Consider the following 16,202-nt stretch of genomic DNA (forward strand, 5'->3'; position numbering starts at 1 on the left):
ATCATTTATTTCTTACATCTATACATACTTTGCAAGGAGCAAAACTGTCCTTCAACTGACAGTCTTACAACAATTTGCCTTTAATTGACTTCACAATTTGGTTTAAATTATGGAGAGTATCTGAGTAGTGATACTAGAAACATGTCTAGTTAGAACATCAGACTCCAAAATCCCCATGACCAATATTATGAGAGATTTGTCATTTCCTAAAAGGCATTACACAGAGCAAATAGTGCATGCTTTCAGTGATTGTTTTTCTTTTTGTCTTCAACCTTTCCTGTCTTGCTGCAGTTTACTTTTGAACTTTAATACTTATACTTACCTCAAAGACTTCTAACTCCTTCTCAAAGTTGGATAGCACTGTTCTCTACAACACTGACGTGCATCAAGCCAGTAGAATTTGATCATCGTCCTGATGTAATTAGCTCCCACTGGATTTCTGGTAGATATAGTCTGAAATCCATCCCACATCCAAGGACTCAATTCCCTGTAGCAAATAAACACTCAGTGATTCTGGTTACTAGTTCTATTGCAAAACCGCTGATGCCACCTTTCAAATTCCATACTGTCAGTACTCCTCTTCATTAAATCTTTCCCTTTTTGTTTCACAAGATTAAGGTTGAATAGTTCCTGCTAATAGGTCATTTTAATTGTTCATGTCTTGTTCCAGGATTAAGACTCTCCACGCTCAAATTATTGAGAAAGATGCTATGATCAAAGTTCTCCAACAGAGGTCACGGAGAGAACAAGTCAAAACAGAACAGCCAGCTGCTTTAAGACCTTCAAAGTCTCTTGCTTCTATTTCCAATGCTACATCTGGACTTTCGTCTTATCCCACATTGCTGTCCAGTAATCCAATCATTGAGGAGAAGAAGGAAGACAAGAGCTGGAAAGGCAGTCTGGGTAAACATCCATTTTTTTTTTAGAAAAAGAAGGAATTGCGGGATTTAATGTGATAGAATTTAGTAATGCTAATGGCCAATAAAGGAGTTCAGATGATTAAACTCTCTCTTGTGGTGCAATGGTAGTGTCTCTACTCCAGGACCAGGGGGCCTAGATTTAAGTTGTACCTGCTCCAGAGGTGTGTAATAATATCTCTGAACAGGTTGATTAGAAAATGGATTAAATAAAAACATTTTTTAAAATGATTTTTTTTTGACTGTGCAGAATTAGTTAAGTGTCCGTCAAAGAAATATAAGTCTAAATATATCGGATTTAATACTGTTTGGAAAAAAGTTGAAAAGAGGTTGTAAAATATTATTTCTTGGTTGTTTCTATGTATCATTGGCAATCACATGGGCATGAGTTCCTCAGCAGAAACCACCACTTTAGTTGGATCGTCAAAAAGTTATATTTTATTAAATTTTTTTTGATATGCCTTCTCTTCCATCAGGTTTTCTGCTCAGCACAGATAGGAATGAATCACATTCTTCCTCCTCTTCACCGGTTCTACCATCCACGCCACTACTTTCAGCGCATTCTAAAACAGGAAGCCGGGATAGCAGCACCCAGACAGAAAGAGGTCCAGAGCATAACAAATTAGGCACTGCCTCACCATCACTAGGAAAGACAGGCAGTACTAGCCCTGCAAGTGTGGAAAAAGCAGGTATTTTGTTTAATGGTGTTTGTCCTGTAGTCCTGCTACTTATAAGTGAATGTGTTAACGTATCTTGCTAGCCTATTGAAGCTACTGCAAGTCGGGTATCCTTTATCTGCATGTCTGAAAACCAATAAGATATAAAAATCAAAGGTCTTTTTGTAAGTGAACCTGAATGGAGCCTGTTGACATGCTGATTTTGGGCCCCTTGAGGAAATAATTTTATTTGGCCTGAATGGATCTAAAAGCGACTTTTTTCTCTTCAAAAGGATTGAAATCTGTGTCTCTTTTGGTGTTCATTTGGGTCCTTTAGAAAGAAACTTCATTTTTAATTTGGTTGGGCTAAGCAAAGTCTTTTTCTAAAGGGCCAGAGTGGAACCTTTGGGGGAGGCATGGGGTTAAATGTATCCAAAAACTGAAAATATCCTTTCTCTAAAAACTATTTGGTCCCATAGATTTCAGTTAAAGGATTCCTGTCTGAACAGTAAAGATTGATCCTTTTGTCAGTCTTTAAGATTCATTGGCTAGAAGGTGCTCAGAAAGCAAAACTATATTAACTTGGGTAATCACCAATTGTGGTCAGTTTTGCACATTTGATCTCTTTCTTCAATGAAGGATATACTTAACATGGAAAGAATGCAATGAAGGTTCACCAAACTGATCCCTGAAATGGCAGGTCGATCTTATGAAGAGAGATTAAGAAGACCATGTGTATTCTCTAGAGTTTAGAAGAATGAGCGGATAAATTTATTATGGGCTTGATGGGATAGATGTTTTTTTCTGTTTGGGCGCAACTTGAACCAGGGGAACAATATCAACAATATGTAGACCATCTAGTATTGAGATGAGAGGGAATTTTTTTCAATGAGGATGTGAACCCTTGGAATTCTCTAACTTAAATTACAGTGGAGGTCAGTAGATTTCTGGTTATCAGAGCTATCAAGAGATATGAGGATAGTGTGGAAAAATGTTAACGCATCAGCCATGATCTGTTTGAATGGCCAACTGCTGCTCCTTTTTCATGTGTTCCATATGGTTACAATTGCAACCTTTTAGGGATTTCTTATCTTTTTAAGAGTGTCCATTTGCTCTTATGTCCCGAAGGCAGTGGCTGGTCTCTAGTTATGGATCAATAGATGCCTCTGACCTTCTGGTATTTTTTCATGTGTTTAGTCATCATTCGCAAGTACACATGATAACTAATTGAACATGAGAGGTGGGTTGCAAAGCGATGTTGTTGTGGGTCACTAACCTCCATGGGTTCACAGTGTAGCGTGGATTGTTTGATGACCATGAGGAATGGAAATCCTGGTTATGGACGAAGATCAGCCTGATAGATGAAAGTCTTCTCTGCCTCTTGGTAGTAAGACTGTAACTTATGCCATATCTGAACTTGTGAATTAAAAAAACCCAAAGAACTGTGGAAATTAGAAATCAGAAACCAAAACAAAAATTGCTGGGAACCTCAGCAGTAGAGAGAAAATTGAGTTAACGTTTCTGATCCAGTGCCTCCCCCTTTAAAAAAAACTCTTCTGAAGAAGAGGCAATGGACCAGAAACATTAACCCTGCTTTCCCTCAACAGAAACTGCCAGATCTCCTGAGTTTTCCCCAGCAATTGCTGTTTTTGTTCCTGACCCGTGACTGTTTATCGCAGGTACTATTGGGCAAAACTGTACAAAAAGAATGTTTGTCAATGCTAATATTTCTCAAAACAATGTGCGGAAAATTCATAAGTAAAACAAATATGCATCTCAGTAGCAATTTTATGATCAGTTAAGAAAAGGCAGTCAGTAATTTCTCCAGCTGTCAAAATCCTCTGTAGGTAAATGGTGAACAACCACTTTGAAACTTACTTTCACTGTGTAATTAAAATGAATTTTGCTCTTGTGAAGTTTTAAGATGAGTCTTGCCCATCAAATGCAAACAGAAAGTTCCAGGATGTCCGTCAAGCATTGTAATACATTAAATAAACCTGACTGGTTACATTCCACAGATAAAATTCTCATTGGTTCCAGTCTTCCTGGAGCAATGGTTGAATTTTGTTGGAAATTGAGATGTCATACAACTGGTTTGAGAGTTGGAGCCAACTGTAGGGCAGCCAAAGCAGGGGCCTGGAGTTGGTGACTTGTACTAGGAGAAAGTGAGGACTGCATATGCTGGAGACCAGAGTTGAAAAGTATGGTGCTGGAAAAGCGCAGCAGTCCAGGCAGCAGCCGAGGAGCAGGAGAATCTATGTTTCGGGCATTATCCCGTCTTCAGGAATGAGGCTGTTGTGCCAAGCGGACTGAGATAAAAGGTGGGGGGGGGGTGAAATTTGGGGGAGGGACACTGGGAATACGATAGGTGGAAGGAGGTGAGGGTGAGGATGATAGGCTGGAGAGGGGGTGGGGGCAGAGAGGTCGGGAAGAAGATTGCAGGTCAAGAGGGCGGTGCTGAATCTGGGGGTTGGGACTGAGATAAGGTGGGGGGGGAGGGGAAATGTGGCTTCAGGGCAGAGGAGATGACCTGTGGGTTGCAGTGAGAGGGGGACTCACTGAGATCCTTGTAGAGGGAGGAGGAGAGCTTCTTCAAGGTAGGCATCCTTGCAAGAGGATTCGCAGTAGGTTAAGATCAACTAAGAGAAAGTGAGGACTGCAGATGCTGGAGACCAGAGTTGAAAAGTGTGGTGCTGGAAAAGCACAGCAGCCAATTTAGCAGGCTGATGCCGCAATCAGTGTTCAGTTGAGGACAGTGGCTTGTTCCTATCAGAGTATCACAACTCTATCAAAGGCTTAGTAATCTCAGCAGTGCCACTTCTAGTGGTGGTCATTGCCAAGCTTGCAGGATAAGGAAGTGGATGACTTTATGCTGAAGTGCCTTTGAAGGGAGTATAGATGTCCGTGAGCAGACCTTGGTGGTGGTGGGAGGTCATAATCTTTGATTATTGGTGCCTTTGCTGGGGACAAGGGATTGGCTTTGTGAGCTATATGGAGACAGTGAGGTCTGCAGATGCTGGAGATCAGAGTTGAGAATGTTTTGCTGGAAAAGCACAACAGGTCAGGCAGCACCTGAGGAGTAGGAAAATCGACGTTTCAGGCCAGAGCCTTTCATCAGGAGTGCCCCGAAATTCCTGATGAAGGCTCCAGCCCAAAAACGTCAATTTTCCTGCTCGGATGCTGCCTGACCTGCGCTTTTCCAGCAGCGCACACCCAACTTTGTGAACTATATAGCTATCTCTAAAGAAGCCTACATGTTGGGAACTTTTTGGAAGGACTCTGGTGATCTTCAAAAGCAGGCAGAATAACAGAGTGGGTAAGAAATTATCTTTAATTGGACCATTGGCTGAACTCCCTGCAAGCAAACACTCTGCTATGGTTCCTGCTGCTGGTAAAATGCTAAAGCCAGAGATGCTAGTTGTGCTCGTAATATCATATATATTGCATTTAATCATTCATGTCTCTGTGCATTTGACCTAAATCCTTTGTGAAATCAAATATTCATTTAGGTTTCTTTTTTGCAGTTTGTTAGCTCTGATAACTTTGTTGGAAGTTTTCCACTAATCTATTCTTCTGAGAGTAAATTATATCAATGATTCCAGTTTGAGTACTCCAGGACACAAAGGTATATTTTGTCAAAGATTTTCATCTCTCACTCATCAGATCAATTTGCAAGAAACACCAAACCAAAGGGAAAGCGACATTTACACTGTATGAGAGGCAAGTGCTGATTGGTTGGCAAGTGAACTCTGACTCATAGCTGCATTGACCTTGGTAGCAACACCAGTTAATCATTGTCAGTTCACTGCCAAGTTTGTTTAAATTTTAAACCAGTTGGGTTGATTCTGATTTGTCAAGGCATTTTTCTGAGAAAGGAACTAGAGAATAGCTGTCACTTGTTTTGTTGAGTTGAAACAGGTGCAGTGTGTGTACATGTTCTTTTGTCTGCAAAGAAGAGACCCCTGTGTAGAGAGAGAGTGAGATCCTGGCACTTTAGATCCTGAAACGTGCCCAGTCCACCTTAGATTATCCATGTTAAAATTATGAATTGAAACTATTGTATTTTTATGCTGAAGTTTTGAGTTCATGTTTGTATCTTCACAGTTGACTTTTAGCATATTAAAGACCTAAGTATTATCTCCAGTGAATACTGGTTTAATTTTAGTACTTCATAACTTTGAACTGATATTGCCTTCTTGCAGAATTCTACTTGATATTTGTGTAAACTTGTGAAGAAAAGGTCATAAGTATTCCAATATTACTACAACACTTGAGATGATTTGTTTCTATGGAGTACCCTTGAAATACATTTAAATCTCTGACCTGAGGCAGATATTGTATTCTGAGATTTAATTGAAGCTCCCACTTATAGATTACTTGGTGTTACTGAAATTGTATACTTTCTTATTTTAATAACTAAATCAATTTCTTGTTTTTGTCTACAGACAATTCTCTTTCAACGAGTACACTTGATAAGAAAGCCCCCCCTTCTCCATTTGGGCAGGACCTTGCTGATAATGAGATGGTAGAAATCCTGATTTGAACTTTTTTCACCTAGGATGCAGTGAGCAGGCAATAAAGGGTGTTGAAAATACAAAATCTGATCGCATTGAGGTCTATTGTGAAAAACGTGCAAAATGGATCTTCTTTTATTCCAGCTGAAGTGTTTATGAAGCCGAAGCACTTCAGGAAGCCACAACAAATGGACTAAGGGATATGTATGCTTTCTCATCACATTCTTTAAAGCAGTGTACGTGGAAAGATCATTTATCCACTCAGCCCTTCATTGATCTGTATCAGTACAAACTGTTTGAGAAGTATCTGCACTGCCTTGTACCATACATTCCAGCTCAATTTATTATGTTAAGCGTTTAACAATGGATGTATTATATACTCAAGCAGAACAGTATAGTGATAGGAGCACAAGCTGTTATGTATTGGAGAACCACTCTTTCACCAATAACATTGTATAAAAGAGAGACAAATAGCCTTTGAGGTGAGGGCCAGAGTTTTACAGAATCTCCAACCCAATAAATCTTGGCAAGTTTCCTCTTGTATTTTTTTTCAGGATTACAAAAAACTGGAACAACATCATTTCAAACATTCTGGATTGTATATGAAATTGTTCATCACCAATTAAAGTTAAATCTTACTTAATAGTTCACTAACTCATATGTACAGAAACTCTCTTAAAAGATCATTAATATTTGTTCCAATCCTCAGCTTAACGATTTTCCCTACAATTTTCTTAGTAAACCCACTGTCTCATACCAATGAGTGGTCTGCGGCACTGACAAAATTCTAACATCTCGGCAAAGTTTACCCTCTTTAAGAATGAGCCAAAACAGTGTAGGAAGGTAATTCAACTACCAGGATCTCATAGCTGAGGTGTTCTGTATCTGGCATCTAGGCATGAGCACTTTCTATACTTGAGTTACTGGGTAATATTCAAATATATTTCTCCTAGCTGATATTTGCTATAGAGGAGGAGAAAATTAAAGAATACCCAAATTAATTGCAAAGCTCCCTGATGTCCTTGCTTTTGCTTTCATGAATACGATTAATATGCTCTCTACGGTCAGCTAATTCTGGTTTCACCAGTCTCAAAAGCCTCATAGACCAGTTTCAGTATTGACAACTGATGGGGTTAAAATGTATATAAACATTTGATATACATTATAGAGATCCAGGTTATGTGATCACCCTTTTCCCTGTCAAAAAAGGAAAACATGTCTGTTCAGAATGCCATTCTACTTTAGCAATTTTCTTTTTAAATATGTATTTGTGGGATAGAAGCATGTGGCATTGTAATCCTAATTTCAGTGTAACTTGACAAACAAATTTCAGATCTGTATCGTCAGGATAAACTGGTATTGTTATAACAACATTTTTGGATCCTGAAAATTTTGCTTTAATATATCATGTAGCTTCAGGTAGATTGTGTTCATGTACATTTCAAACTATTAGTTACGATATGCTTGTTTTAAATGCACCACACATTGTTTTACCCATATGCAAGTTCGCTAATGTCTGTAATAAGCCAGTTGAGTCCCAAGTCTGAGGAATTTTGAATATGCAGTATATTTTTGGTGTACATTTAAATGACAGACATTCACCTCTTTTCCAGTAGGTATAACCAGATTATAAGGCAGCCTTATGCTTTGCTTAATGTATTTGCATTGAAATCTTTTATAATTTGTGGGGCACTATGATAATTCAAGAATCTGGGGAAAGAGAATAACGACATAGCATGCAGTCTTGTAAACCATTTTATTGAGAATACTGCAAACATTATGTCTCAAAACAAAACTGTACTCGGGCGAGATACTGTCACTGCCTTTGTCACTACTGCCATGAGTGTTAGATTTGTACCATAATACTTCACCCTGGTGTTGTTTAACTCATGTTCCTTTGGAAAAGGACAAAAATAGTAATTATGCTACTTGGTATTTTTCAGAGTTTGACTGGACATATAATGAATAATTGTGTTCTGCTAAAGTGTTGCAATGACAGTGTTTCAGACTAAATTTATCTTCTCCCTCCTCTTCCAGTTATTTCACGGCTTCTTCTGTTCAGTGCCATTTTACTAGGTGGAAAAGTAGATAGGAATCCTGAGTCCAGTTCTTTTAAGTGCTGGTTCAGAGCTGGCTTGAAGCAGGGGGCCAGGGAGTTTCAAATGTGTGGACAGAGTAGAGATTGGACTCTTCTTAATTGTCTGCTTATATCATGTAAAAATGTGGACCATTTCTATTTGCCAATATTGTTGATAGTATTGTTGTGATTGTAGTAAGTGACTAGTAGTTTCCTTTTATGTAAAAATGCAATTGATTTAGTTTTGACTAATCATTTCCCAGCCAAGTTCTGCCTTAATTTCAATAATTTTGAATATATTTCTGTTCATAATCGTCTGTGCAAGAAATATTTATACCTAATGTAGATTTATCTAATTTATATTACAGTTGTGACTTGATATCTTTTAGTGCACAGGTTAGTGACTGGTTCAATCGTAATGTTATGCCTGAAATACAACAGAAATGCTGCTATATAACAGATATATCTCTTAAATGCCATAATCCCACAAATGCATGAGCCCTGTTAAAAGAACATAGAATAACACATACCTATGAGAATTTTACAGTTACAAAGCAGAAGTATCTGAGTCTTGATTGATGTTGAGCATTAAATCTAGACTACATTAAGAGGATTACAATAGAAATTCCTCATACAGTGAGCTATAGTGTGTTAATCAGTTGTGGTTGATCTAGTATATATTTATACCCAATTTTTTAGTTTTTACTGATTTCAAGTTGTTGACAATTGCTGAACTGACCTACCAGTGAGATGTGTGAGTCCTTTTTGGTATTAACGTGGTGTCCTCTTACCATAACCCAATTAGTAGAAAAGAATTATGTTCAGCGGTGGTTGACTATATGAAAAGCTCACCTGTAAGCCAATAATCATAATGAGGTCAATGATTTGTGTGCACAATTTATATAAAATAGCATGGCACTTGAGGCGGTTCTAAAACTCTTCTGTGCAAAATAGTAAGCGAGATGCACAGGCTAGAATTGTAATTGACTAATGTCAGAAATTGATGGATAAATGGAAGTTACTACATATGAAAAATAATAGTTGTCAAGCTAACCTTCAGAAGGTAACAATCACTTCATCTACATATTAAGGCACTAGATCGTTTTTTAGAGGGTAAAAGGTATATAATGTACATATATTTAAATAGCTCTGGCTCTAAAGCCTGTAACATTGCACTGTACCACTCTGTCCTGCATATAAAATTATTGTTTTGTTCAAAATGGGAATAACCTAGTTAAAAATACCAAGTCATGACTGTATATAGCATTTCAAAAGTTGATTTTTATTCAAGCTCCAAATTAACCTTACTGTAATTATAAAACAAGATTTTTGTTTAAAAGCCTGGTAAAGATGCCTCCCTTCAAAAATTTGATATGTAGGCATTTAATTACTCAAGTTGTGCACTTAACAATTAGGAAATAAATCTCAGATATTTGGTGCCTTTTTAAAAACAAACATTTTTTACTTTGTTGTATATAATTCAAAACTTCTTGTTAGGATGTTAAAGCTGGCTTTTTGCTCTTAAGTTAAAACCAACTGTATTTTGTATTTTCTCTGTATTGTTTATTGTATATTTAATAGAAACATTTTCTAAATTTTGCTGAAACTGACTGTTGTCTTTCTTGCTAGTTGTATTCCAACATATTGCAACATATACAAAATTGCAAAAACGTTAAAAGATCTAATATTCAAAGCGTTATACGAGCGACATTGAAAGTGTGCTGAATAGTGAGCATTTAGTTTAAAGCCCATTCTGTGGTAACTACATGCCTCATTCAGTAACTGGAGCATGGATCATTCATCCAATTGCATGATGAACAGTTATGGGGTTTGGATAAATCCTTTGCTAAAGGTTAAAATACAGTGGGCTTGATCTTTTGGATGGTCTGGGGCAGGATGTACAACCCAAGATGTGCACTGCGACACGCCAGAAGATCCGATGTACTGACTGTGCAAAATTGCTCAGGAGTTTTTGTTTTAATTTCCAATGGGCAATTACTTTTGCTCCCTGAGTTCCTTTGGAAAATAGACTTTGAAATGGCAGAAAAATCCTGGTCTGACAACTGATGCCTCTCCCCCACCTGTCATTTCACACCCTGCACATTCGCCCATTTATTCATTCACTAATACACTGAGAAGCTTTGGGGCCTATTAAGAAGCTCTCAGGAATACAGTAGATGGTATTGTGAAAAGTAATTTTGGCTCCTGCACAAATTCTCTATACTTTTCCCTCTGGATTCCTGCTGTTGATTGAATTCTTCTGGCTCTCCATGAGAAGTTTGGACTGACAAACTGTATGCAAATAAGTGGGTGCTTTCCTGTCTGACCAACATTGAGCACAAGTTTGGAGACAAGTTGGAGACCTGGGACAGTGTGTTGATCTATAGACCGATGAACATGAAACACTTTTTCAAATAACAAATTGTCTTATTTTCCTCTTCAAGGATTAATTGATATAAGCATCTTGGCTACATTTCTTGACATGACTGTTGAATTTCTATCACTTATTTCCCCTTTAAGTACCACCCATGATGGTTTTCAACCCCCTTAAGCAAGAATCTAAGCACAAAAGATTTTTAAAAATGTTGGGTGTGCTGTTCAAAAAACAAATTTTTAAAATTCTTAAATTCCACATTTAAACCATACTTTTCCCAGCTCTGTAAATACTTTGGTGGTCTTTGATGATGAGCACCCTGCATTTCACCACAACCTTGCATGATCCAGGATGACAGGATGGTTGTATTCGCAAAGTAGGACATTAAGCCAGCAATTGAAGTCCAATTATATTTGATCATAACTGATATGTTTAATAGTTAAGTTTGTTTGTGTAGTTAAGAAGGCTTAATTCATTGCACTTTGATTTAAAACCTATGCTTATAAGTATTTTAAATCTTTATTTCAAACTTAAATGCTGATACGTGGCATGATATTCAATCAGGTTTGGTGCTTCAAATTGAGATTTATTGAAATTGACAGCATGATTCCACACCCTGACTGTTTGGTTTCCGTGGAAACATTGTAAAGGATATTGTAGGATGCTGGTGCCAGCAAGGCATAGTCAGTGTGATCTGACTTTGAAAGTACTTCACTCCAGGGACAAAACTAAAAATGTGTTTGTAATTGACCGAATGTACCATTGAAACTGGAAAAGAGCAACTGATTGCAGCCAGAATCTGGTTGCGCTGACTTCCTCCCTACCCTCTTAAAATGATTGCCTTTCCATGTTAATGGAAGTGGAGTTAGTAGTTTAATCTAAGAACTCTAACACTAGACAAGGAACAGGAAGGCAAACACCAAGAGGTAATGGGCTGCTAGTGAAAAATATTAAATTGGCCTATATGTATCAATAAGGAAGAGAAGACTATCACTGGCACCTGTGACAAGTCTCCTAGCAACAACCATGAACAACATCAGTAGGAACCTTGGCAACAGGCTGTCTTATTGCACTCACATAAGCAGCTGGTGTGTAACTAGCTGTAATGGAGGAATTGATTCTCAGCTGCTTCAGTTTCTGATCCATAAGTGTTATGTACATTAACATATTCATTATTAACGGTCAGTTTATACTGTAAAACAATTGTTTAGCTATGTTGAACATTAATCCGACTACATATATACTCTGTGCTACTTAATCATTGAAGATCTGCCAGGGCAAAATGGCAACCTTAGATGGTCCTGAAGCCAATAAACTTGTTACTGTAATATTTGGCATTCAGTTTGTTTCGAAAGAATATTGTCATTTTGCTATGAGTTTAATAAGTAGGTGAATGTGGAGGGATAGGTTAGGGTTGCAAAATGACCCACATGGAAACTAGATATTTTCTCACTTGAGCAAAACCTTGAAAGTAGATAAACATAAGATTTTTAGTTATATACTGATGATTTCAAAACTGTAGGATCTCTGACAATAATGGGTTTTGGGGTATTTCCATTATTCATGTATTGTTCAAAAATCTCTGAATTGTTTTTGATTTTTTGCCAAGAATCTTCCCTGCTATTTGATATGCAGCTTATTTGATATCCAGTTCTGGATGAACTAAAGCCTCATCCAACTAAATATTGGGAAAGTTATTGTCTTTGGCCTCCGTTGCAAACTTAATTCCTTAGCAACTGACTCAACCACACTGTGGCAACCAGATGGTTTACAACCTTGATATTACATTTGACCTCAAAATAAGCTTGGAACCTCATGTATGATACTTTGCAAAAGATTTCCTCCTTTAAACTCTATAACATAGCAAAGATGCCTCAACTGATTCCCTGAAATTTTCATTCATTATCTTATTATTTTGAGCCTTTCCTATGCCAATGCTGTACTGAGTGGCTTCCCATGTTTCACCCTACACACACATCAGTTCATCCAAAGGTCTCCTGACCAAGTTCCATTTGGCCATTACTTTTATGCTCAATCACACACTTCAGCTCCCAGTCTGGGCAAGTGGAGTAAGTAAAATTAGTAGTGCACAAGAAAATAAAATCAAAGGAGCACAAGGATCTAAAATGAAGTTCATAAGTCTTGTGCAGGTGTAGATAGTGACAAGATCTAGCAGTAACATGAAAACTGGGATCGCATGTTAAAAATAATTGTGGCTGTGACATCCGTTGCCGAGATGCTGAATTCTTAAATTTCTTTGCTAAAACTCTGTACCGTTCTATGATGCCCCCTATTTTAAAATGCTCCTTATAACTTAACTCATTGGCCAGGTGTTTGGTATCTGTTGTAGTATCTTCTCATAGCTTGGTGCTGAATTTGATCTTGCAAAAGCTATGAAGCAAGTTGAGATATTTTGCGACATTAAAGGTACTATATAAATGCAAGATGTTGGTATCTGGATAAGATATGTCAGGTAGGGAATGAAACACTGGCTCAGATCTTCCGGACAGTGGCAATGCTATCACTTGTCTTTCCAGCTGGGTCGTCTTGTATTGGCTCCAAATCCCTGGCTTCTTTATTGCAGCCATACACAAGGAGCACTAATGAAGGTGAGCAGTGGACAGTGAAGGTCTTCTTTTAACATAAGCAACTGCTGTGTTCAAGTAAGTATTGAAAAATCATAAAGATTTTGAGTTGATGAGGGAGTAAGAGGGAAGACTTCAGATATTTGATTATTGGGAATCTCTTCCAGAGCAGATGGGACCAATACAAGATGGACTGGTTGCATTTAAAATGGAGGGGCATCAATATCCCTGCAGGAAGGTTTGCTAGAGCCACTCAAGAAGGTTTAACCTAATGTGACAGCATATTGGGAATCAGTACAGTAGGTCAGTATATGGAGTGATTGAGGAAGAAAGTATAGGTTAAATTAGGTAAACCTAATAACAACAGGCAAGGTCAGGTTAATGAAGACAGCAAGAAATCCTGAAGTTTATCAGCTTGCCTGGTGGGATCTATTACAGTTTACTGAAGGAGGCAAGGGAGGAAATCGGTGAAGCTTTAACAGAGATCTTTGTATCTTCTTTAGCTACAGGCAAGGCTCAGATGACACTGGAATAACCAACATTGTTTCTTTGTTTAAGAAGGGCAACAGAGTTAATTCAGGAAGTCATAGACTTGTGAATCTTATTAGTGGTAGGGAAGCTAGCAGAGAAAATTCTTAGAGACAGGGTTTACCTGCATTTTGGGGGTGTAAAAATTATTTATTCAGGATAGTCAGCGTGGCTTTGTGCCAGGGAGCTCGTGTTTCTCTGAGTTTTTTTTGGACAAAGTAATGAAGATAATTGATGAGGGTAGGGCAATGGATGTTTGTCTACATGGATTTTACTGAAGTATGGTGGGCAGGTCCCAAAGATCATGTCACATATGATCCACAGTAAGTTGGTAAGTTAGCTGCAAAATTGGCTTGATCGTAGAAGACAAAGAGTAGTTGTGGAGGGATGTTTTTCTGACTGCAGGTCTGTGATTAGTGGTATTTCACAAGAATTAGTGCTGTAGCCTCTGTTGTTTGTAATTTATATCAATCATTTGGATGCAAATGTGGGTGGGCTGATTAGTAAGTTTGCAGATGACGTGGAAATCGGTGGAATTTTGGATAGTGAGGAAGGTTGGTCGGATATAGGTCAGTTGGTTGGGCAGGGAAATGACAGATGGAGTTTAACCTGGGCAAGTGTGAGGTGATGCATTTTGGGAGGTCAAATGCAGTAAATAGCAGGACCCCTAGAAACATTGATAGTGGGATCTTGAGGTTCAAGTTTGTATCTCCCAGAAAGTGGCAATACAAGTGGATAAGGTGGTAAAGAAGGCATGTGTCACACCTGCTTTCATCAGTCATGTCACAGCTGTATAAACTTTAGTTAGGTCACTTTAGGAATATTGTGTGCAGTTTTGGTCCACACACTATAGATAGGATGCGGAGGTTTTGGAGTGGGTGCTAAAAAGGTCCACCAGGATGTTGCCTGGATTGGTGTGTATTAGCTGTAAGGAGTGATTGTCCAAGCTTGGATTGTTTTCACTCTCATGTCGGAGGCTGATGGGCAATTTGACAGATGTATGTGTGTGTATATATATATAGGCATGGATAATTGGAGGTTCTTCCCACTGTGGAAATGGCTAATACTAGGGGGTATCAGTTTAAAGTGAGAGGGGGGAAGTTTAAAGGAGATGTGTGATGGAGATTTCTTTTTACATAGGGTGCACTGTGCTTGCAATGTGCTGCCAAGGGAGAAATAGATACAATACAATGTTGGTGAGACATTTGGACAGACACACGCACAGGCAGGAAATAGAGGGATACGGACCACGTTTGGTAGATAGGAATGGTTTAGAATGGCATCATGTTCAGCATGCACGTGGTGATCCGAAGGGCCTGTTTTTGTGCTCTACTGTTCTGTGTTCTATGATATAGCACGTGCCCAATAAAGTGGGCAGGTCCATTTGAAAAGAGAGCATGAGAATTGGAGGGTGTGAGCCAGGGGTCTTTGGCATGGTTAACCAGATAACCCGATCCCCTTACCCAGATAATCTGTTCCTCACCCCAAACATCCAGCATCACCAAGGTTGTCAGTTGAAAAATTGGGTGAGGTGCAAATTAACTGTCCATTGCATTCCACTGGAAATATTAAGTTAAATTCAGGCTGAAACATTACTGAAATTTCCTCATAACTCAGCTATCTGACACTGCAAAATTAGTCTAGTCACTTCACTGCACCACCTAGTTCTTTGATATTTTCCACATGTTTCAAGCTGAGTAGTAATGTCTGTAGGTCAGTGTATTTCCATGAATTGATTCTATAAATCATTCCGAATGAAATTAGCATTCGTGCTGATTCTTAGTAATCTGCCCTTGGAACTAATATACTTTTAGAATATGTTTAGTAGAGGTTTCCTGTGCGTTTCCTCTTTCACTTTATATCTCCCCCCACTATCCCACCCCTTGCTTCATCCTGTAGCCAATTCCCTAACATTCACTTAGGCCATGTTCTTTAAATATGTGTGGCAGGAAAACCTCTCATCTCTTCAGATTACAGCAATAAACAATACGCAGCACGTTTCCTCTGCTTCTAACCACTGTCTCCACCCTTGCATTGTAACAATTTCTGTGAATTTCCTGACAAATTATTAATTTAACACATTCATTACTTGCAGATTTTGTCAGTAACTTCTAAAATCCGCATTCAATCTGCTCATGATACCATTCTGTGAACATGACATTCCCAATAACAGCCCTTACCCTCAACTATTCCATCTTTTTGTTTCCGGATCAGACCCATATTGAAATAATTTAGAACGTTTTCTGTCCAAGGATCGTAGAGGTTTTGCATGAAATGCATTTGGCAGCTCGTGACTTGGCAGAGTCCAGTTACTTGTATGTATGAGTCAATTGTGAAGAATTGCCCTAATTTAACATTAAGGCCTTAAAAGAATTTTCATTGTGGGCATTAGTTACACAGGTGCAGTCAGGGCTGCTTGACTGAGGCTGGCACTGAGACATGTTATGATGAATGTCGTCAAGAGTCTTACTATGCATTTAATTTGTTTGACATCTAACCTAGCAGAGCTCTTGCTGATAATTGAGGGTTAATTTTATGAGTTCCTGTTTCC

The 16,202-nt window shown here is 38.4% G+C and overlaps 1 protein-coding gene and 1 long non-coding RNA gene across 4 annotated transcripts in view; one reads left to right on the top strand and one right to left on the bottom strand.

The window, feature by feature from the left end:
• amot (angiomotin) overlaps positions 1-9,763 on the top strand; it is a 128,119-nt gene extending 118,356 nt beyond the window's left edge. For all 3 annotated transcript variants that reach the window (XM_072595363.1, XM_072595364.1, XM_072595366.1), the window contains 3 exons: positions 671-903; positions 1,394-1,606; positions 6,019-9,763. In XM_072595363.1, coding sequence (XP_072451464.1) covers positions 671-903; positions 1,394-1,606; positions 6,019-6,116 — 544 coding nt within the window. In that variant the 3' untranslated portion in view covers positions 6,117-9,763. The remainder of the gene's footprint in view (positions 1-670; positions 904-1,393; positions 1,607-6,018) is intronic.
• The window catches only part of LOC140495985 (uncharacterized), a 108,451-nt gene that overhangs the window by 45,988 nt on the left and 46,261 nt on the right, over positions 1-16,202 (bottom strand). The window lies entirely within an intron of this gene.

The sequence above is a fragment of the Chiloscyllium punctatum genome, chromosome 25 (genome assembly GCF_047496795.1).
Source record: "Chiloscyllium punctatum isolate Juve2018m chromosome 25, sChiPun1.3, whole genome shotgun sequence".
NCBI classification, from domain to species: Eukaryota; Metazoa; Chordata; class Chondrichthyes; order Orectolobiformes; family Hemiscylliidae; genus Chiloscyllium; species Chiloscyllium punctatum.